General features: G+C 35.9%; 1 protein-coding gene across 1 annotated transcript; it reads right to left on the reverse strand.

Annotated features, from left to right (window-relative positions):
* Window positions 1-277: 277 nt before the first annotated feature.
* On the reverse strand, window positions 278-15,720 carry UGT2A3 (UDP glucuronosyltransferase family 2 member A3). The gene is made up of 6 exons (XM_003931901.4): window positions 14,981-15,720; window positions 9,348-9,496; window positions 5,802-5,933; window positions 4,343-4,430; window positions 3,738-3,957; window positions 278-3,251 (listed from the first exon to the last, which is right to left on the reverse strand). The coding sequence occupies exons 1-6, from the start codon at window positions 15,693-15,695 to the stop codon at window positions 2,972-2,974; spliced, it is 1,584 nt and encodes a 527-aa protein (XP_003931950.1). The 5' UTR covers window positions 15,696-15,720; the 3' UTR covers window positions 278-2,971.
* Window positions 15,721-24,528: the final 8,808 nt, after the last annotated feature.

A 24,528-nucleotide genomic window follows, 5' to 3' on the forward strand; every position in this document is an offset into this window, starting at 1 on the left:
TATTTCAATAAAATTCATCTTGGCTTTGCTCTTTTCTGGTGTGCTGCAATCTTTTCACTGATTTCTGGAATTAGCACCATGGCAATTTGGTCTATATGGTGTTGTTAAATCTCTTTCTGCATGGGAGAAAAGGGACAGGGTTTTCTATTCTGCCACCTTTAAAACACCAATTTTGTGACCACACCATGTGCAAATTTTAAAGACTATGTGATGAAAATATGGCAATTTGCTGTTATTTGTTAGGTCTACAAATGAGACTCTAGGTAATTACTAAAAATTCCTTTGAGATTTTTCTTTATTTGTAATAATTCATATAATTTCAAAAACAAGAGATGATATTACAGGAAAAATTTCTGAAATAAGATGAGATCAAATAGCATTGATTTGGTGACTGTGTAATCATTTATTTGACCGTTGTTCAATACTTAGAATGTGTTATTTAATTTATACACTTTAATATTTGTAACATACACAGATAGGATTATAATTAATTTACGCCTCCTCACATTATGTTCAACCTAAAGTGAACATGGTCCAAAGGCTTGCTAATAGCTTAATGGTCTGAAATTTAGAACATCTGTGCTGGGAGCTTCTTAAAGGAATGAGAGAACAAACTTGGGGAGGCTCCTGGTAGGAAAGTGGTGATTAAGATATAATATATTACGGCTGGGCGCGGTGGCTCAAGCCTGTAATCCCAGCACTTTGGGAGGCCGAGGCGGGTGGATCACGAGGTCGAGAGATCGAGACCATCCTGGTCAACATGGTGAAACCCCGTCTCTACTAAAAATACAAAAAAATTAGCTGGGCATGGTGGCACGTGCCTGTAATCCCAGCTACTCTGGAGGCTGAGGAAGGAGAATTGCCTAAACCCGGGAGGCGGAGGTTGCGGTGAGCCGAGATCGTGCCATTGCACTCCAGCCTGGGTAACAAGAGCGAAACTCCGTCTCAAAAAAAAAAAAAAAAAAAAAAAAAAGATATAATATATTATGACTGAAAGGCCAGTTGGACTCTGATTGCAACTTATCTCAAAAGGCAATGCCAGATTGAAGAAAGAGAGCCTTACGAGTAGCAGCTTTTGAGAGGCAGGGAGTCCCATTTACAATGAGTGTCCAACCTAGAAAGCCCCAGAGTGTTAGCAGTCTCAACCTCAGAAATCTCACCTATCACAGCATATTAACCAATTGCTGGATTTAATGACAGAGAAAAGATGAGGCTTAAAACAGATATCATCAGCTTTTCATAGATTATAATAATATTGTAAAAGTCAAAATATGTATCAGTGCAAAAACTTAAGAAACTTATAAACTTAGTAAATAATTTCATTTACATATTAATTATACACATACACAAGAAAAGTACTTTTATTTCCTTTTACATAGTCATTTTAAAACTGGAATTAATTTATAAATATACCTTATCAACATGTGTAAGAATTTCAAAATTTTCAGAAAAGTAGTGCCAACTTATTTATTTAATAAATTGAGTCCTTAAATTAAGCTTTAAATAAGCATATCGCTAAGATGATAAGACAGTAAAAAAATAAAAATTTAGGGCCAGGTGCGGTGGTTCAAGCCTGTAATCCCAGCACTTTGGGAGGCTGAGAGTGGATCACGAGGTCAAAAGATCGAGACCATCCTGGTCAACATGGTGAAACCCCGTCTCTACTAAAAATACAAAAAATTAGCTGGGCACAGTGGCGGTGCCTGTAATCCCAGCTACTCAGGAGGCTGAGGCAGGAGAATTGCCTGAACCCAGGAGGCGGAGGTTGCAGTGAGCCGAGATCGCACCATTGCACTCCAGCCTGGGTAACAAGAGCAAAACTCCATCTCAAAAAATAATAATAATAATAATAAAATAAAAAAATAAAAATTTAATGTATTTGTTTAATTAGTGTAAATATGAAACTGTATTTAGTTTAGTGTATATCTTCACATTTCTAAATATTTAATACATAATATTATTTGTTAAGCAGGTATTCTAATATCTTACATTTTTACAGTGTAAACAAGTATTTGATGAATTTGCATTTCTTGAAGACTGAGAACAAAAAGTAGTATATTGCTCTTAGTTTCAGAGCAAGCATCTCTTTATTTTTCTCCAGTATATTATACTTTTGATTTGAGAGAAAAAAATTATGCATATTCATGATTTTTAAAGAGTAGATATTTAAATCTTCTTTATTAAGTGTACTATCAATTAAAATTTTATAAAATCAACAATTAAAACCATGTATTTCTACTGGTTACTTATCTCAACATAATCTGCTCATCTTGAATACCTTATTGACATTTTCTCTGTGTGAGAAAAGATTAGTTCCTTTTATTACTTGAGGGCAATAATGAGAATGGTCTATTTTTCATCAAGTACACACACAAAATTGTGGTTGAATAATGGTAGAAATACAGGCCATGACATCTAGATGAGGTATACAAAAATATAGCAAACTTTTCTGAGTGTAATGCTCTATCATAATTTTTAGCAATTTATTGTCTGAGATCAGTAATGTCGGATATTTACAAGGGCTTATTTAAATAGAAAAAGAAAAATCATTATGTTTCTCATAACAAGCTAATCGCATAGAATACTCACCTGACTTGTGTGGTTTACTGAATTTTGTGAATTTTACATTTTTTACTTCTCTACATTCATATGTTTGTGCACTCACCAGGAATCAGCACATTGGAGGTCACCCTATCACTTAAGGTTATAGAAGTAATGACATCATGAAAACAGTGCTATCAGAAATAGGTATTCATGTCACTGTTTCACAAAGTGAGAGAAGAGAGTAAGGACATCAAGGGAAATTAGAAAAAAAGAATGCAACATATTCACAAGTTAATGATCTGTGGGATTCTAGGCTGTATAGCTAAGATAAAATATAAAAATAGGAAAGTAGCATGTTTTCATTAAATTATTTGTGGCTGGAATTAACAGGATCACCTCATCAGGTCTTTCCAAAATTAGGGCAGATCTATTCCCTCTTTTCTATCTTTCTGATTTTATTAAATTTTGAACAGGAAAACAAACAACATTTTGTGACTAAGAATATAGCAGTTGCCACACAAGCCAGCAGAAACCCAATCACATCTATAGAGTAGTGCTGGCACCAGGTGAGGTTGTGGGCAGCTGGCCGCAGGTGCTTGGCTCCTTTGTGGCGCATGACAAATTCAATCCAGAAGACTGCGCGATCCAGGGGCTTTACAGGTTGTTCATGGTGAATTCTTGATAATCTCATAGCATTCTCTTTATAACTGGAAGGCAAAAACACACATAGAAATTAGAAAGTTGTATTTTTGCTTTTGCAAAAGACAGATAGGTAAATCATAGTCTATGTTATGCAAGCCAAAAATTTTTGAGTAAAAGATTGATTCTTTTTGTGACATGAACTCATTGGTTGCATAGCATTAAACAGATATAGTGAGGAGACTGAAAAAGGGTATATTCTTAACAAAATGGGGAAAAATAAAGATGTGAATAAAAGCTTAGTAAGCCAATTGTTAACTCATACCTAATATTTCCATGAAGAAAAACTGACATTCTATGAACTATAATTTCCAGGACTATTCCAAATACCAAGGTGAGGAATGACTCAATAATATGGGAAAAAAATTCCTTTAAAAGTCTACCAGGTTAATATTTAACATTTTCTGTTATAATGTATAACATAATCAATCTTTAATAATGTATAACATAATCTATGTGTTACATAATCAGTCTTTACAAGCAGTAGTACTTACAAGGAATCATTAATGACTGTTCTCAAAGCCCTGAGTAAATCCTCACTTGTCATAGTTTTGAAGTTTATTTCTACAGCTGCTCCTTTGACCTTCATGTGAGCGATGTTATCAGGCTGATCACCAAATATGGGAATTCCCACCATAGGGACCCCGTGGTAAATAGCTTCATAGATCCCATTTATTCCACCATGAGTGACAAAAGCTTTGGTTTTGGGATGACCTAGTAGGAAAATTGGGTGATAAATGGTGATATATTTTATCATAAAATTTTAAAGTAATTTCAAAACTAAAAATGGGAATTTTGAGATAACTCACTAAAGTATACAGCATTTTCTTTAAAAGGGGAGCACATGGAGCACTGCTCTGAAAAATCATTTCTAGCTTAAGAAAAGGAGGCATTAATTCCTTATGCATTTCCTTTCACTCTTAACACCAGAAAGTATGAATCTATACAATTTTAGTCCATCCTTTAATTATATTTGCTTCAAAAGTGTAAGTAAAATAAAGTTTCATAATTTTAAAATATTTGTTGAATGTGTTAGCTGTTTAACATTTATTCATTTTTTCTTCATCTAGTCCATATTTTCACTTTCTCATAGTCCTACCAAGAAGATCATTCTGGGGTATCCAATCATACAGCTGAGTATTGGTTCCTAATGCAGATGGTGTTTTTCCTTTGTATCTCCATAACACCTGTGGAAGAAACACATGTATTTCACAGATTGAACCACAGGATAATAGCATTCTGAGGAAGTAGGCATAGTTATAAATTATAAACCCACTCTACTTCAGGTGATGGTTGAGAGAGGGATATGTAGAAGTACTGTGTAAATACTGAAAGATACAGTAAGACTTTTTACAAAAGGCATTTTTAAATAATGCGTACCAGTTGCCTATTAATTATTATTACTTTATTATCAATTAAAATATCTGAGAATGAGAACATAAAGGAATAATTAAAAATAAGACAGCACTGGCTAATCAATTTTCATATGAGAATTAAAAATTTTATAAATACATGATCTCTGTGTCATTTTAACTCACAGAACCATTCTAGTTCTACCATCAAATTTACAGTTCCCCACAGATAAAATTTGCTTTAGATATTGTGCATGTTTTGGAAAATCAGTTGTCTTTTCTTCTCTATTTTCTTCCTGGCCTCTTTTTTCTTATATTTAATTGTTTTATTGAAGAAGAATAAGAAATAATTTATGTTCTATTATTCAATGATAAATTTTGTTTGGGGTTGTACCTTTTCTACGTAATTGTTATTTGTGGGACACGTATAAAAATTTCATGCATTTGAAAAGAAAGGATGGCACAGATGTTTCGAACTACTTACTAGATAATTTCAAAATTAAAATTACAAGATTTCACATTCCTAATTACCATATTTGCCTTATTGAGTTTGATTTATTTTAGGTAAATATAAAGGATATCTTTTGAATAGTTCATATATAGCACTACCTAAAGTGTGAAATTCTAGAATTACAGTAATAACAAAGTTAAAGTTGAGTATCATAATTAGATTACTTAAATAAGTTACTATGATATAATTGTAATTGACATTTAACTCCTGACAACTCTAATTATTTAGAAAGACTATGTTAATCTGACCTTTTATTTCTTTGCAAAAGTATCCTGAATTCCATTTTTATACACACACATATGTGAAGAATATTCTTGAGACTGATTCTTCTCTTATTTTTTTATGTCAGTTTTCCCTTTTCTGGTCCTTGGAGATATTACATGTCAACATTTTTTGGGATAGGTGGCAAAAGCCTTTAGATTTCAAATTCTAAAGTATGAGGCAGGGGCTTAATTTATTATTTTTATTTTATTATAAACAAATGATAATCAAGAGCAGTGTTTTCATAGTAACAGCAATACTCAGTAGGCAAATGATCAGTTATGCCCATATACACTATTATAAAGCTTTACAAATTTTGGTATAAACTTTGGTGCCTGTTATGCTTAGTGGAAAATGAGATTCAAGATCCAAATAAAAGCCATACTTTCTCATTATATGAGTAGTTGCTTATTAGGATTGGAGGTTTTACTGACCTTCTGTGGAATCTGGGAAAGGGCTGAAGCAATGATATTAGCTTTTTCTTCTGGAACATTTTGTAACACTGACCCCAGAGAAAACACCACAATACCATCTTCCCCTGAACTCTGGACAAATTCTTCCATTTCCTGTAGACAAAAATGTCTCTGCATTACAGTGGTGTAATATTACAAGGATTAAAATAAAAGTTATGCGTCTAAAATAAGGAGAAATTATTAATGTATAGTTACATGGCAGAAAAAGAGAATCTTTTACACACTATTGAAGGGAATACAAATTAGTATAACCAGTAAGAAAAACAATATGGCGGTTCCTCAAAAAATTGAAAATAAAACTGCTATATGATACAATAATTTCATTGCTGGCTATGTATTTAAAATGAACTAAAATGTCGTAGAGATATCTGTCCTGTGTTTACATCATCATTATTCATACAGTCAAGAGATGAATCAACCTAAACATCCATTAATTAAGAAATACATAAAGAAAATATAAAAAAATACATATACAAGTCTATTCCATTGGATAAATATACACACACATTTGAATATATATATAGTGTATATATATATGGTGTGTGTGTGTGTATATATATATATATATATATATATATAGCTATATATATCCATTCCATTATATATATATGTAATCTTTATTTCTGTAATATATTAGCTTTTTTATAAATAGCATTCTCCATTGAATATATATATATATATATATGTGTGTGTGTGTATGTATATATATATATTTTTTTCTCCAGTGTGTCTATATGTATCAATTTCATTGGATATATATTGAAAAAAGAAGAATGAAATCTTGTCATTTGTAGCAACATGAATGAACCTGCAGGACATAATGTTAAGTGAAATAATCCAGGCACTGAAAGACAAATAATACATGACATCCCTTATATCTGGAATGGTATCCCTTATAGGTGGAATCAAAAAATTTAATCATAATAAGTAGAGAGTAGAATTGTTACTAGAGGATGAAGAGGTAGTAGGCAGGGCAAGGAGAAATGGTGGATCAGTATATACAAAGTTGTAATTAAGAAGAGTAAGTTCTGTTATTATATTTTTGTAGTTGGGTAAGTATAGCTAATAGCAATGTATTACATATTTTAAACAGTTAGAAAGGAGGTTTTTTAATGTTACCACCACAAAGATATGATAAATATTTAAGGTGATGAGTTCATTACCTATTTTGATGTAATTATTGTACAATGTATAAATGTGTTGCAGCACATCATACCTCTTAAACATGTGCAATTATTACATGTCAACTTTTTAAATTATAAAAATAAATATTTAGTGTAAGACAGCCCTAAAATCTGTCTCAATTAAACTTTTAAAATTATAAGCACAAAAGCTTTTATTTAATATTACTGCTTGGATCTAACTTTTTAAAAGATATTACTTCTGTAATTATTTTCACGTGTGTGTGTGTTTGTGTGTGTGTGTGTAAAAGTGGCAATGTGAGAATAAAGAGTAGTTTGGCATGGGAGATTATCTAGAGAATGATGTAAATTTTAAGTTCTCCTTCTGTATCTCTATTTTAGATAAAAATAGCATAGCTTAAGAGGGCTTGATTTTCAGGTATAAGTTTCTTGGTAAGTAAAATAATATTCATAATTAATAAATAAAATTATATTAACCAATACACATCTTAGTATACAACCAATATTTTTTCTGGAAATCCTAATGGCTCTGAAACCTTCGTAAAAGGATTTTGATTATATTCCCATAAAACAAGAAATGAGGGTTTTTCCTTTCGCTCTGTAGTGATAGGTAAATCCAGTGTTGTTACCATAGCTATTGTAATAAATTCTTACAATTTTATGTTATCTGGCTATTCATTTAAAACATAAGTTGAACTTTTCCATACCAGAAGCAGGTCTTAGTCAACATTAACACTGTTTAAAATCTTCCACCTTCTTCAATTTCCTCAGTGTGTTCGGTCAGTATCTTTACTTACTGCCTCCTGATAACCATCCTATAGGACAACTACATACAGCCCACTTTGTTTGCATCACTGACACTCCATACACCAAAAGGACTGGGCAGATATGCCAAAGTGACTACCTCTCAGTCTCGGAATGACTTCATGGAACTTGTGCCTGCTTGCATTAAACCTACCAATTACGGTTCCCCACTGGAAACCCACCTAGGTAACACCCTGGACCCCAGTTAACATTTTGGCACACAGATCTGTTACTCTCTTTCTTGGTCCCCATTCATTGGTTGAATGCACTTTTCCCAAACAGGTTTCTTCTTCCCAATGGCTTTACTCTTTTCTCTAGAAATGGTGAAAGTACACTGCTTCTGTTGTTTTATGTATTTGGTTAAGTTGTCTCCTCTGTTTCTCACTTGACCAACACAAACATAACTTCTCTCCTGGTTAGGGTTTCCCATAGAGTGGTTATGTTTGTAGAAATTAAGAAGACATAGGTCATACAAGGGACACAGTGGTGTCTTTCAGTGTAAACACGTTTCTTATAAGAGACAATCTTGGTATCGATTGCACACTTAGGCATTAGACTGTTCATCAGAATAAAAGGTATCCAACATGAGGCAGATCATGAACATCCACAACTAAATACTCTAGAACCTTGTCAGGTCAAGGCTAGAGCTAAGAGCCACTTTTGGGACAGAGAACTCAAGACATACTTACAAAACTAATAATAATAATAAAAAAAAACTGTAACAGCTATTATTTGCTTTTGCTTCTCAATACTATTTCCTTCAACATTCCTTGAAGTATAAATTAATTTCCTCTGATGATTTAGGAATATGGTATACAATTTTATTTTCATTCCAAAAGAAACATGTGATAAGGCTGAAAAATTATTTCTATGAGCTCTACTTTGTGCTAATGACTATCATTAGATTTCTGTCTACAGAGAAAAAAGCCTTGTTTTTCTCAAGTGATTTTTTAATATTTTAAAAATTCTCACTAGCTCTAAGTAGATAGTCACAGCCCAGAATTCATCATATGACTTACAAACAAGACTACTTCTAAGTATTTATTTGAGTAGAAGCCATCACTATCATTAAACACTTAAACTTTCAATTAATAGAAATTTTCCTTTATTTTTTGTCTTCCTTCATCACTTATTTTCTCTCACTCACCAATTCCTGTGGAATATATTCAACATGTCTCATGAAAATACACTTATTTCTGTACTATCATGATAAATGCTCTCAATCATGAGCTCAGTTTGATTGTGAGAAAGGCTAGAGCATTCTTTTTAGTGATCTTCATGGCTCCAATTTTCTATTAATTCAACTTATTATCCAAACTATTGTAATACTGGTATTTTAAAATCTACTCTAATCATGTCATTCTTCTGCCTAATTTCTCAATATAATGCCAAAAAGACATGTATCATCTATGAGAGCCCCTGTGACATGGAAAGTAAATAGAGAGTTGCAAACAGAAGACATTCAACATCATCTTTCTATAACTAAGTCTGTTTAATTTTTAAAGAGAAAACTGAAATCATGTTTTTAAGTACATACTATTTCTTAATACAATAGTCTTACCTTAGGCAAAGGTTTTGCAGGTTTGCAGTGCAATCCTCCAACAAACTCAAAATTAGGTTGGTATGGTTGAGGAAACTCAAAATCCCAATTTGTTCGTATTAGCCATATGTCAGCTTTTCCCACAGTCTCGCATAATGTAGTGGGCCTTCCTAAATAAAAGAAATGAGAGTTAGAATGAATTAGCATACAATTTAAATAAAAAATTGTACCACTAATTTTTCAATAAACTATTAAGAAGATAATAATTTTAGTCCCTCTAGAGCAATATGGCTTTTAGATGTTAAGTGGAAGGGGACATTAATGAAATAATAAAGAAGAAAAGAAGAAAAAAGAAGGAAGGATAAAAGGAAGAAAAGGAGGAAGGGCAGAGGAAGGAGGAAAGGAAGAAAGGAAGGACATTACATTTAAGTGTATTTTCACAATTTAAAAAAAGACACAACTCCAAACTACAAAAAAATTTATTATTTTTCTTTTTGCCTCTCCAGGTGAATTTCAGATGATAGATTATTCCCACAGTGTCTTCACCAAATCACATCTCTGTGTTTTTTAATCTACAGTCAGGAATATATCTTTCAATAATCCCACCAGGATCAGTCCACTTTAAATTGCTGTATTGCATATCATTACTTCAATTGATAGGCTACTGTTTTATTAGTAGGAATTCCTTGACTGATTTTTACCCATGACAGTCCTCTGGATTGTGAAGCACGCATGTACATGTTATGACTATCATACACTTACCTTAGTGTTTCACTCAAATGATGTGTTTTGAAGGAAAACATATTTTCAAGTTTTAATTTTAGGTTTTTAATCAGAAGGGTGACTAATTGCAAATAACAAAATACTTAGTATATGTTTACAAAAACATATTTTGCAACCGATAACAAGATAAAACCCCTTAAAATAATTTGTTTCTCTTTAAAATTCTAATCAAAGTTGATGGTGTTATATACCATAGTATGGAGAGCCTCTGTTTAAGGTCATCACATATTAATGTTTGAGGTTATTTCCTAGATCATAAATCCAAATGCCTTTAATTTGATAGTGAATAAATTTTACCAAACATACTCAGTTTGAAATTATCAGACATTAGAATAGAGCTATCTCTCAGCTTTCAAGCAAATGCGTTTATGTCCTTTAGATTTGTTGTTTTCTGTGCCTCACATGCTGCCTGCATTACCAACCTATAGGTGATTTTCATTAACATGATATTAGATCTCATTTAAGAAAGACTCAGTTTTAAGCAATTGGAGTCAGTTTATATTTAAAGGATTAATTCACAGTAACGTGTATAAAGATAATCAAAGGAAAGAAAATTAAATTTACTTTTTATACTAAAGTAGTTAAATAATTTCACATCTTATTTGAAATGCCATACACACATATCTTAGAGATATTGTAGGTTAGGTTGCAGTTCATCTCAATAAAAGGAATATGCCAATAAAGTGATTCACACAAATTTGGGTCTGAGGGCATACTTTTATGTTTATCATGTCTGAAAACAAGTACATACCTTAATTAAAAGTATGGCTAAAAAGTGCTAATAATCAGCTGAGCTTCAGCAAGTAGTTTTTTTTTTTTTTTTTTTTTTTTTTCTGGTTTAGTGTCTTGCCTCAATATTGATTACTGTTGATAGATCATGGTGGTTTTTGCTTAAGGTCGGGGTTGCTGGGTAATTTTTTAAATTAGAAGACAGTGAAGATTGTTTCATAAATTGACTTATCCTTTCCTGAAAGATTTCTCTGTAGCCTGTGATGATGTTTCATAGCAGTGTACCCACAGTAGAATTTCTTTCAAAATTTGAGTCAATACTCTCAAATCCTGATGCTACCTTTTCAACTACGTTTGTGTAATATTCTAAGTCATTTGTAGATATTTTAACAATGTTCAAGTATGTTCACTGGGAGAAGATTCCATCTCAAGAAACCAATTTATTTGTTCATCTATAAAAAGCACCTGTTAAAAAGCACTTCCTCAACTGTTTTAGTTTTATCATGATATTATACCAATTTTTCTGTGATCACCCCATCTACAGTTAATTCCTCAAATGATGTCTTGAATCCCTGAAAATCATCAAGGAGAGTTGGAATCAACTTCTTCCAAACTCTTGTTAATGTTAATATGTTGACTTCCTCTCATGAATTATGAATAATCTTAATGTAATGTAGAATGGTAAATCCTTTTGAGAAGATTTTCAATATACTTTCCCCATCAGTGAGAGCTATAGCCTTATAAAATATATTTCTAGTGTAAAGCTTGAAAGTCAAGGTTATACGTTGATCCATAGGATGTAAAATGGGGATAATGATAGCAAGCATGTAAGCAACATTAATATCTGCACATCTCAATCAGAGCTCTTGGGTCACTAGGTGAATTGTCAATAAGCAGCAATATTTTTAAATGAATCTTCTTTTTTTGAGCAATATGTCTCAGCTGTGTGCTTAAAATATTCTATAAGCCATGTTGTATATAGATGTGATATCATCCAGGCTTTGTTCTTCCATTGATAGAACACAGGCAAAGTAGATTTGAGGTAATTATTGGGAGTCCTCTATAATTATGATAATAGTAAATGAGCATTGGCTTTAACTTTGTCATCAGCTGCATTAGCCACTGCAAGAGATTCAGCCTGTATTTTGCAGTTTTGAAGCCAAGTGTTGACTTCTCTCTGTGAAGTCTTAAATCGCATCTTATTCCAACAGAAGGCTGTTTTGTCTACATTGAAATCCTTTTGTTCAGTGTAGCCACCTTTACTGATTATATTAGCTAGGTCTTCTTTATAATTTTCTACTGCTTCACATTGAACTTTTACATCGTGGAGGCAGCTTCTTTCTCTAAACCTCATTAATCAACCCCTGCTGGCGTCAGTCTATTTTTCTGCATCTTCCATTCCTCTCTGAGGCTTCATATAATTGAATGGTTAGGACTTTGATATGTATTAGTTTTTAGCTAAAGCCAAAACTTAAGGCAATGTTGTGGCTGGTTTAATTTTTTTTCTTTCTCCTCCTCCTCCTCCTCCTCCTCCTCCTCCTCCTCCTCCTCCTCCTCCTCCTCCTCCTCCTCCTCCTCCTCCTCCTTTTTAGTAGAGGTCTTGCTTTATCACCTGGGTGGAGTGCAGTGAAACAATTATAGCTCACTGCAGCCTTGAACTTCAAACTTTTGGGCTCAGGCCATTCTTCCACCTGAGCCTCCCAAGTCACTGGGATTATAGATATGAATCACTGCAGCCTGCTAGCTAATTTGATTTTCTATCTAGACAACTACAATTTTCTCTATATCAGCACTGATAATGTTTATTTGTTCTTATCATTTGTATGTAGCACTTTTAGTTTCTTCCAAAACCTTTCCTTTGCATTCACAACTTGTTTAATTGTTTGGCACAATAGATGTAGTTTTTGGCTTATCCCACTCTTTGTTGTTATCAAGGAATAACTGAGGCTGTTTAATTTATAAAAGAAAAAGGTTTATTTGGCTCACAATTCTTCAGGGTATAAAAGAAGCCTGGCACCAATATCTGTGTCTGGTGAAGACCTCTGGTTCCCTCCACTCATTGTAGAAGATGTTGGAAACCAGCAAGTGCAGGGATCAGATAATAAGAGATTAAGCAAGAGGAAGAGGGTGGATGTTCCTAGCTTTATTAATAATTATCTCTCCTGGGATCTAACGGAGTGAGAACTCACTTGCCCTTTTCACCAGGGAGAGCACTAAAGTATTCATGACCCTAACACCTCCTATCAAGCCCCACCTCAAATATTGGTGATCAAATTTCAACATAGGATTTTGTAGGGACAGGCAAACCATATTTAAACTATAATACTCATTAAACGTATTCGTTTCAACATTTCGATTTAAATTGAGGGACCTGCTACTCTTCTTTTCACTGGAACATGTAGAGGTCATTTGTATGTTATATTACTGTGTCTCAGGCTATAGAAAGGCCTGAGAAGAAGTGGGATGGGGAGACAAATCAGTGGAGCAGTTAGTACATGCACAACATTTATAATTTAGTTTGCTGTCTTATATGTTAACAGATCAAAGTGCCCTAAAACTAGTACAAATGTAACCATCAAAGATCACTGATCCCAGATCACCATAAGAGAGATAATAATAAAAACTTTGAAAAAGTATTATAAATGCCAATATATGATATAGAGTCAAAAAGTATGCACTTACTGTTGGAAATATTATGCCAAATTGATTTGCTTGATTCAGGGTTTTCACAAACATTTGATTTGTAAACTACAATTTTTGTGAAGGACAATAAAGCAAAGTATAATAAAATGAAACATGTCTGTTCATAAAAACTTACGGAGATTAAACAGTGAATTAAAATTTACTGGTATTCCTTTTCCTATAGTTGTTTTGATATGTACAATTGATTTATATACACAATTGATAATTCTATAAAATGTGTAATAATCAATAATTTAGTAAGTTGAAGCTACAGAATAAATCTAGTTATTGAATAAATTTCTTATTTCAAGCTACTCAATGATCGAGTGAAATTATTTTTTTAAAGAATTGTTGAGGGCTTTCTGAATGCATGGCCAGAACATATTTTTGTTTATAGGAAAATGTTCTTTCACCTCTTTATTCACTTTTGATAATATTTCTGTCTTATTTTAAATTTCAATCTTATCAAGGGGCTTTAATTAGAGTCCTAGTATACCAAACTTTGGCAGTGACTTTCATCTCTGCATGTAGATGAGGCCAAGATGTTTGTATTATTTACCTATATCCATAAAGCCTAGTAGGCTATCTGCAGTTAGGCAGAGCTTTCTGATTACTAAATTAATTAAAGAGAATCAGTGCATGTAAATTCAAATCATGTCTAGAGCTACAGATATTTGAAGTGAGATCCTCTGAACATTAGTTCTGTGAAACAGTTTATGTATTAGAATTCAGTGGAATACATTAAAAAATATTTTATTGTCTAATATAACTGTTTCTTTGTTCATGTTTCTATGTATTTCTCAAACATATTTGGATTAAAAATACGTCTTGCATTGACCACCTCAGATCACAACTTTGTATGAAAATTACAAAGCTAAACAACTTTTTATCAGTAAAGCAAATAAAAAAAATAAGTCAAATGGATGTGTATCAGTAAAGTAAAACTTCTACTATATTATGCCTTGTAAGACCTTAAGTGTTTTTAACTTTTTATATTTTTTTAAGTTTCTGTGAAGTAATCATTTAAGAAATTAAAGAATTCTAGGAAGTATTTCAATTTAACCACTCAAAATAATAATTCAAAGAGAACTTTCTGAAGATTTTTTTTTTAATTTACGATGAGGGAGAAAAGAATGATTTGCATCTTATTTCAATAGAAATGGTAAAAAATTAAGAGTAACAATCAATGATTCTCAAAAATATGTGATGTAGATTTGGGCTATTTGGAGGAAATACAAAATATTATCTCTTTGTTAATAATGATTATTTTTAAGCTTATTACTGGTATTAAGAAAGTAGTTTGTCTTACTCTTATAACAAATATACTTTCTTTATGAAGAACAGCTATATTTTCTAAAATAACTCATTATACTGCATATATGTGTCATAGACTGTGTATGACAATTTTAAAAAATATATCTTTTGATAACTAAATTAAAAATAAAACAAGAGTCTCTTACCTAATACCTTACTATAAAACTCTTCCCAAAAATGATGGTCATAATCCTGAATGCAGAAGTTGAAGAGAACTGAAAGCATTGAATTTTGTACTCTTTCCAGAAAGGTCATTTTGTCTGTTAGTCCTGTCATAGGTACAGGTACATAGGAAAGTGGTGCTGGAAGTTTCCCACAGCTTCGCTCCATATTGCCTCCTACAGAAACTCTAAGTGTGAGCACAAAAGGAACTGCAAGCAACTCAGCCATCAGGTCTCCACATGGAATCACAGGGTCTATAAGCATTACGTCATAGTTGGTTTTCTGTAGCTTCTCCATAAGTGTCTGATTGTAGATAAAGCTCTCACACGTCATTTTGAAAGTTTCTCTTATTTCAACAAAAAAATTATTTAATTTTATAACTGATTGCCAGGGTGGTAAGCCTGGCAAGACATTCAGAACTAGGTCCACAAATTTTTCTTGATCATCTGTTTTGTCCTGAGGCATATGGACCACCTCAAATTTCAGTGCAGAAGGCTTCCTATAATCAATTAAGTAAGTCTTTGTGTGAGTCAATACGGTTACCTCGTGGCCCCTCGCTATGAGCTCCTCCAGAATGACTTTGATATTAAGCCAATGGCTCATGTCACAGGGCCATACCAGGACCTTCCCACAGAATCCATAGCCAGCAAAGAAGAGCTGCAGGAGCAGAAATACCAAAGCTGACTTCTCAGACCTCATAATGGCAGCTTTCTCACACACTGGTTGGCAATGGTTTTGTAGTTACTAAGCATAGAGTTGAAATGGCAATATAAGCACAGAAGTTAAAATTTAATCTTTTAAGGGTAAAGTTCACTGATTGTTTGCCAGTTTAACATTTATTGAAGGTATCAAAAAGAAATACAAGGTATCAGGGAAAAGTTGTTCTGACCTTCTAGAACTTAGAGATAAAATACATAAACATATTTTTATTATTTGGATTGATTTTTTTTTAAAGTTAAAGTCTTTAGATTTAATAATGTATGGGCAGAAACATATGCACACAATCACACTTACATTCATTCCACACTAAGTCCAAGGTGTCATATGGTTTAGGAGAACAGATGTTCCACCTCCCTTTCTCACAAAGACAATACAATAATTTACAGAGAATACACTTGGAGACTTTGGGTAACTATTTTGATGAATTTTATATAATAAGTACATAGTGTTTAGTATTTTGGAGAGGGAAAAAAGCACAGTTGCTTCCATATGGGATAATTAATAAAACCTGTGGTAAGGCAATTGACTTAGGATGTGAGATAAAAGCTTTGGTAGAATTTATTGTTGCCAAAGGAGAAATTTCACCATTAATAAAAGCATGACAAAAGTAGAGAATATTTGAAAATCATTCCAGTGGGTTGTGATCACAGAGAAAGTTGAGGGCAGGATGTTACAAAAGAAAGTTTGTTTGAAATAGAACTTAATTTTAAATAAAGACTTATGGGTTTGAATGATAATTCATAGGCAAATAATTATTTACTCAAGTTTTAAAGGACAGTCACAAGATCAAGATCTTCTTTTAGCAAGAAATTCTTGCATCTCTACATAGAGTGGTATGTAAAGGTAAGAGTTTAAAAACAGAAAATGATACAAATTGTATATTGGTTGCTGAGATGTGTCAACCTCATGTTAACGGAATAAAACATAAATTGTTAAAAGTAAATGTGAGAAATCAATTTGAAATTTGTATTTACTGATAATATCTGATAAAGGAAAAAATGTACAGGAGAAAAGACATGGTTGTGGTTTCTGTCTTAAGAAGCAGAAGGCTGATAATGACATTAGATAAAATATGCACAAAATTTACAGCAGCTTTCAGAATCAATATGACCTAACTGGGATATTTTTTTTGTAGTTACTGTTCTAATTATTAAACAACTCTATGTAGTATTGTTAAACACACACTCTGAATGAAGAGACACCCTAAACTTTGTGTGAATAACATGGCTGTTTATTCATCCAGGTGTTGGTGGGTTGAGTCTGAAAAGAGAGTCAGCAGAGGATAGTGATCCCACTGCCTACCCTAAACCAGTTAGTTTTATAGGTTCGAGGTAGGCAGTGGAAAGTTACAGAAGTTTACAGTTCAGGGTGGTTTTTGCAAGCTGGTAGGGGGTCAAAAGGACTGGAGTCATGAGGTTGGCCTATCAGTTGAGTAAGGTCAGTTACACAGTACAGTTGCCTTATCAGTTGAGGTGGGAATAAGGAACAATATAAGAATGTCTCAGAGTTAATTAGGCTCTGCAGGGGTTGGTCATTCTTCTCCTTTTTGTGTGTGGGGATTTTTTTTTTTCCAGTTACTTCAGACTTTCTAGTTCCAGGAACTCATCTGGAGTGTACATGCAGGCCACAGAGGTCATCATGACACAGTCCATGGTGCATTCGGTAAGTCTAAAAGACCTTATATTCATGTCTTTTTACGTTAGTAATATAAAGGAAAAAGAAATGAAGAGTAAAGGGTAGTGGAATATTAGGAAGGCAGGCACAGAGGGGTGATGGAGTGATGTTTCTCAGGGCTTCTTCAAGTGGAATTGTGGGTGGCATGGAAAACAAAAAATGGGAAAAATTTAGACTTCTGGGAGATGTCAGGGTAAGGTGTGACATTGTGGGGTTGTTAGAGGGAGCATTTATTGTATTGACTGATTGGCTATCACTTGTGTATGATTTTGTAGGAATTGAGAGATTAATTGGAAAACACAGGTCCAAATAATAGAAGGAGAAAGATAGGTATCTGGACTAAGGATTGAAAGAAGCCATGACATACAGTTAGACAGTGTCCAGCCAGTCCAGTGAGGTCCAGAATAACAATTTGCCTGATTAGCTAGCTTTTAGGCTCTGTCTTTCAATCTATTGATGGGATCATATGTGAGGCCAGACCAGTTTACATAAAAACAACATTCTTCCTTTAGGAATAGGCAAATATCTCCTTTTTCAGGAGTCAGTAAATCAAGACCTCTGTGGTTTTGGAGGACAACTACAGCCAGGGAATTTACTTGAACTTGAAGAAGGGATAATGATTGAATTAATTCTGCAATGCTATCAGAGAAATCATTAGAGAGGCTATGGAAGGTGATGATTGAAGTGGTAAGGCCTGCTATGACTGTGCTGAGTGCAGTAGTAATTCCTAACCCTACAAGTAAGGGTATCAATAAAATGACCTGCTTAGGTCATGTTGGGACCACAAGGGGGCTGGGAGGCTTTTGTCTCCATTGGCAAACTGAATTTTGGGAGTATGAAAAACTAGAGTACAGGTGCCTGTCCAGTTGGTAGGAAGGCAGATGTAAGAAGAAGAACCAAAGAAGAAAAAAAGTTATTGTCTTAGACAGAACTAGAAGTGTAAACTGAAATAGTGAGAAAGTGTTCTGAAGTGGATGGGGCTTTGGACCCAAATGCCAAGGGGACCAGCAAGGGCTGCAGCTGTTAAAGGTGGTAGTGGAGTTTGGTATGGTAACTGTGTGGAGACTTTTGTTTTCATGGTGTAGGAGGAAGCATGTGTTATCTATAAGTAACCACTCACTTTCATTAAAAAGATTGAGTAGGAGCAGACCAGAAGAGGGGTCTGGAAGAGAGGAAAATGGTGTGGGAGGAAGCATGTGGTATCTGTAAGTAACCACACACTCTCATGGAATAGGAGGAAGTGTGTGGTATCTACAAGTAATCACTAACTTTCATTAATGAGATTGGGTATGAGCAGACAGAAAGAGGGGTCTGGAAGAGGGGTCTGAGGAGCAAGGGGAAGGTAGCCAAGGATGGAGTGAGAGACAGGGTAAGTGCCCGCCTAGGAAAAACTTGAAGTTTATTTGTCAATCTTGTTTAGGGGAAATTCTGCAGGCCTGATGTGTAGGAAAAGGAGGGGATCTGAGAAAGCCTCGAGGAGTAGTAGAATGACAGATAGAACATTGAAATGTGATTGCTTTGAGAATGGACTTCCATGACGGAAAAGAAATAAGGGTTTCTAAAAGATGAGCCAGAGGCTTGCATTCTACATGGAAATAGTTATGAAAGTATGAGCGGATAGAGTGAGCTTGTGACGCAGGGAGGAGGAACTTCCCATTGTATAAGACCCATTTGCCTCATGTAGGAATCGACTGGTAAAGCGAGTTTTTACAGGAAAAACAGGTAAGGGAGATAGATGAGAAGGAAAAATACTGGCCTTGTTGGAGAGATGCTGGGATGCCCATTGCTTCTTGCTGCTTCTTGGGCTGTTTTGTTGCCTAAGACATTTCCTTGGGCAAAAGAATCTGATGGTTTTTGCTATCCTCTGCAGTGGATAACTCTGGCCTTAGCTGGAAGAAAAGCAGCCTTAAGGAAGGCCTTTATTAAAGAGGCATTGATAATAGAGGACCCCTGTGTGGTGAGAAAACTTCTTTCTGCCCATAGGGCAGGATAGTGGTGTAGGATGTGTAAGGCATATTTGGAGTCAGTTTAGATATTAACATGTAGTCCTTTGGTAAGAGTAAGAGCACGTGTTAAGGCATTTTTTTTTTTTACCTTGCTGAGAAGTGGTGGTTGGGGGGAGTGTGACAGCCTCAATAATAGGTGAGTGGGATACAACAGCATAACCAGCTTTGGCTAGTGCCAACCAACTGGTCTTTGAAGAGCTGCAATCAGTAAGCCATGTATGATCTGGGTCTGGAATAGGAAAAAGAGAAATATGTGGAAATGGGGAGGATGCTATATGGATTAGGGAGACACAGTCTCCTGTGTCTATAGGAGATATACAGGTGATACACTCTCCTGTATCTACCTAATGGGGTTAAGGGTTTAGATATTAAGTGATAGGCTGGTTTGAAGTCATGTTCAAGAGCAATTATTACTGTGGGGGTTTCAATAAAGAGTATATAAAGCTGGAGAAGGTGAGGGGCTGAAAGTACGTGTGTGAGGTGTGAAGAGAAAACTAAACTTTGGAGATTATGAGAGCTATAGGGAGTAAGTGGAGCATAGCCTGTAATTTTTTTTTTTTTTTTTTTTTTGAGATGGAGTTTTGCTCTTGTTATCCAGGTTGGAGTGCAATGGTGCGATCTCGGCTCAACGTAACCTCTGCCTCCTGGGTTCAGGCAATTCTCCTGCCTCAGCCTCCTGAGTAGCTGGGATTACAGGCACGCACCACCATGCCCAGCTAATTTTTTGTATTTGTAGTAGAGACAGGGTTTCACCATGTTGACCAGGATGGTCTCTATCTCTTGATCTCGTGATCCACCCAACTCAGCCTCCCAAAGTGCTAGGATTACAGGCGTGAGCCACCACTCCCGGCCCAAGCCTGTAATTTTAAGAGATTCTGGGAGTATTATGAATCGCAGTGGCTGTGGCATGAAAACATGATGGCCAGCCTAGGACTGAGAGGTCAAGTTGTTTAGACAAGAAGGCAACTGGTCATGGGTCTGGCTCTTATGTGAGAACTTCAAGTATGCTGCCTTTTATTTCTACTGTCTCAAGGGAGTTGGGTTGGGAGGAGTAGGGTAGTGCTAGTATGGGGCTGTTTCTAAGACTTTCTTCAGAGAACAAAAGGTAGAATGGGGGAAAATTTGGGGTCTATGGGTTTAACTAAGTTTCCTTTTGTAAGCTTATAAAGTGGTTTGGTTAGGAGGGCAAAACCTGGTATCCAAGCATGTGGCTGTCCTTGAAAAGAAGACAGCGTGGAGTGGGTGGCCCTGTATTGATTAAAAAGGGGATGGACTATGAAGCAAAAGTATCTTACAATGCCTGGAAAGAAGATAATCTGTTGTTTAGTAAATGGGGTTGGGGTTTGGGAAATTAATTGGATACAGTTGGCAGGAAGAGCACTGGTATGCGGGCAAAGAATTATACCTAGATAGGTAATTGATGAGCAAGAAATTTGAGCTTTAAGAAAAAGTGCTTTTGAGGTTAAGAACAGAATAGTGAGTTGTGGAAGAGGGTATAGAAGATAGGAGAGTATAAGGGTTTGGCACAACTGGGTGGATGGAAAGTACAATCTGATTGATGAAGCAGAGGTCTTGGACTAGTCTGTAGCTGGTTTTCGGACAGATAGGATAGGGTAATTGTAAGGAGAGTTTGTAAGAATTAAAAGGGCATGTTGTAATAGACGGGTGAAAACAAGCTTGAGGCCTTTTAAAGCCTGTTGTGGGATGGGGTAGTGGAACTGGGCCAGATAATGGTGGTTATGTTTTAATGGGATGGTGAGGGGTGAGTTAACAATGGATAGGGAGGTGGTATCCTACACCCTAGGTTAGGGTAGGGGAATGTAAGAGGAGCTATTGAGGTAGGTACAGGTTCAGGGAGGAGGGTGGAAATGAGGTGTGGCTGTAGCCCAGGAATAGTTAAGGAGGCAGAACATTTTGTTAGGATATCTTGCCTAATGGGGAATTGGATAAGTGGGTATGATTAGAAAAGAATGTGGAAAGGAGTGCTGGACTAACTGACACAAGACTTGGGGAGTTTTGAGAGGCCTGGAGGCTTTGCCATCAATTCCCACAACAATTATGGAAGCTAAGGAGACAGATCCTTGAAAAGAAGGCAGCATGGAGTAGGTGGCCCCTGTATTGATTAAGAAGGGGTTGGACTTACCCTCCACCGTAAGTGTTACCTGAAGCTCGGCATTCACGATGGTCCAGGGGGCTTCTGAGGTGTTCAGACAGCATTAGTCTTCAGCCACCAAGCCACAGTAGTGTGAGTCAGACAGTTTGATTTCCAGTGGGGGCCCTGCACAGATAGTGCAGGGCTTAGGAGGAAGCTTGGGCTGTGGGCATTCCTTGGCCCAGTGGCCAGGTTTTTGACACTTGAAGCAAAGTATAGGAGGGGTGGCTGGACACTGCAGTCTGGGCACTTTGGATTCTTTATGGGCTGGTAGTGTGACTGGGATTTGTTTTATGGCAGAGGAAAGCACTTGTGGTTCTGAGATGTGCTGCCACTGGGCAGTGATCTGCCTGCCTCAGCCTCCCAAAGTGTTGGGATTACAGGCATGAGCCAATGTCCCTAGCCAGTAATTTTTTTAGAGTAATCAGATTTTAGTGATATTTGAAAGTTTATGCTGAAGAGGAATAATTTTTTCAAAGCTACTTATTGTGGTCAGGTACAGTGGAACTCTTGTATATATTCAGTAAGATCTGATAAAAAGGAGCCTAGAAGTTGGCCAATTTGAGTAAGGTGGAATAAAGAGAAACATACACCCTAACTATGCCTTTGGCTCCCGTCACCTCTCAAAGGGGGAATTTTTGGGCAGGGGTGAAGGAGATACCTGTGGGACTAAACTGTAAGCCAGACCTGGTATGAGGTGGAGAGATAACAAGAGGGGCATAAGGAGGTGGTTTGTGGGCAGAGAAAGAGAAGGGAGGCTCTGGGGTTTTGCTTAGGGCCTGGATTAGGGCCTGGTTTGGACAGGTGGGGAGGAGAAAAGTTGGAAGGGTTGATGAACAAGGGAGATTTTGAGTTACTAGTGGAGGCAGGAGAGGCAGATAGAAGGGAGAGAAGGACAATTTTTTACAGATTGCATTGAGAGCAGAGATTAGGGAGTGATTGGCATGTGAAAAAATGGATGTTGAGGACCCCAGACCATTTGCCCATTTGTTGACAAAAATTGTCTAGGTCTCACGGAATAAAAAAATTAAAAGTGCCATTTTCTGGCGATTGGGAACCATTGTCTAATTTGTATTGAGGACAGTCCAGGTTACAGAAAAATAACAAATGAGATGTTTAGGTTTCAGAGTGGGTGATAGTTGAAGAGATTTTAGGTTTTTTAGAATTCAGGCTAGAGGTGATGACAGAGGAATAGAGGGCAGAATATTGCCCCTGGTAAAGGAGATAATTTTTTTTTGAATTGCATTTTAGGTTTTGGGTACACGTGAAGAACATGCAAGATTGTTGCATAGGTACACACATGGCAGTGTGATGTGCTGCCTTCCACCCCATCACCTATATCTGTCATTTCTCCCCATGCTCTCTCTCCCCAACTCCCCAGCCCCCACTGTCCCTTCCCTATTTCACCCCCTACAGACCCCAGTGTGTGATGCTCCCCTTCCTGTGTCCATGTGTTCTTCTTGTTCAACACCCACCTATGAGTGAGAACATGCGGTGTTTGATTTTCTGTGTTTTAAGGAGAGAAATAGAGATGAAGAGGAGTGAGCAGCTACCAGGGTTTTTAGTAGGCATCCCTGACTGAGTCCTGGGCTGTAACATGGATGAGTGATCAAGGCAGGCATCCCTGCTATTGACAAGAAACCAAGGGAAGACTGTTTTCCTGAGTCTGAGACCAACATTGGAGTTTTTGAGTGAGAGGGAGAGACTTATCTCCTGTGACTCTACACAAATAAAGAGTGTCTCCTTTGTCTCTACTCGAAGGAGATGGATTTAAAGGAAAAAAAGAGAGAAAGAGGGAGAGACTTGTCTCCCTTTCTCTAAAAGAAAAGAGAGAGAAAGAGGGAGAGATTTGTCTTATTTTGTCTAATGAGAAAGAGAGAGAAAGAGGAAGAGACTTCTCTCCTTTACAGGAAAAAACAGAGAGAGAGAGAGGGAGAGAGACTTGTCTTCTTTTCTTCTCTATTTAGGAGGAGGATTTAAAGGAAAGAGAGAGAGAGAGAGAGAGAGAGAGAGACTGCTTACTCAATCTGTAGGTGGCTGGTCTGTTGTTCTGAGGTTGCAGGTGAGACTCTTCCCAGAGGAAGTGCAGGGACAGGGGACTCATCTCCCTAAAAGAGTATCCCTGTCCTGAGTTTCCGCACCAAATGTTAGACATGAGTTCTGAATAAAGATGCCCCCTAAATAGGCTTTGTGTGAGTAACATGGCTGTTTATTCATCTGGGTGTGGGCAGCCTGAGTCCAAAAAGAGAGTCAGCAGAGGGCAATAGGATAAGAGTTGGTTTTATAGGTTTGGGGTAGACAGTGAAAAGTTACAGAAATTACAGTTCAGGGTGGTTTTTGCAAGTTGGGTCTGGAGTGACAAGGTTGACCTATCAGTTGAGCAAAGTTGGTTACACAGTACAGTTGCCTTACCAGTTGAGGTGGGAATAAGGAACAATAGAAGAATGTCTCAAAGTTAATTAGGCTCTGCAGGGGTTGGTCATTCTTCTCCTTTTTGTGGTTTTTAAATTACTTCAGACTTTCTAGTTCCAGGAACTCATCTGCAGTGTACATGTGGGTCACAGAGGTTACCATTGCATAGTCCATGGTGCAGTCAGTCAGTCCAAAATATCTTACAGATGTAAATCAAAAAATAAAATTTTAAGCTTCTTCAACCATCTGAAGGACCCTATGCTCAGAAAAAGCATTTCAAAGTTAATCTGAAAAAATCGTTCAGGCAATGATGGGAAGTGGGGTAGAATAGCACATGCCTCATTATTCCCTCTTTCCTTTTTGAATTCAGGAAAATCTTACTAGCATTACCATCAACCCAGACCTTAAAATCAATAGAACAGATTCATTACATTTGATAAGAAACATTTAGAGTCTATTCTCTCTGGAGTCTGTTACTTGACAGCTTTAGCTGCATGATAAAACCTTGGTATTCACAGCTCCTTATCTTAACCCAGAATTTTTTTTTCTATTAATTATAAATCTTTAG

Source organism: Saimiri boliviensis, chromosome 3 (genome assembly GCF_048565385.1).
Source record: "Saimiri boliviensis isolate mSaiBol1 chromosome 3, mSaiBol1.pri, whole genome shotgun sequence".
Taxonomy (NCBI): Eukaryota; Metazoa; Chordata; class Mammalia; order Primates; family Cebidae; genus Saimiri; species Saimiri boliviensis.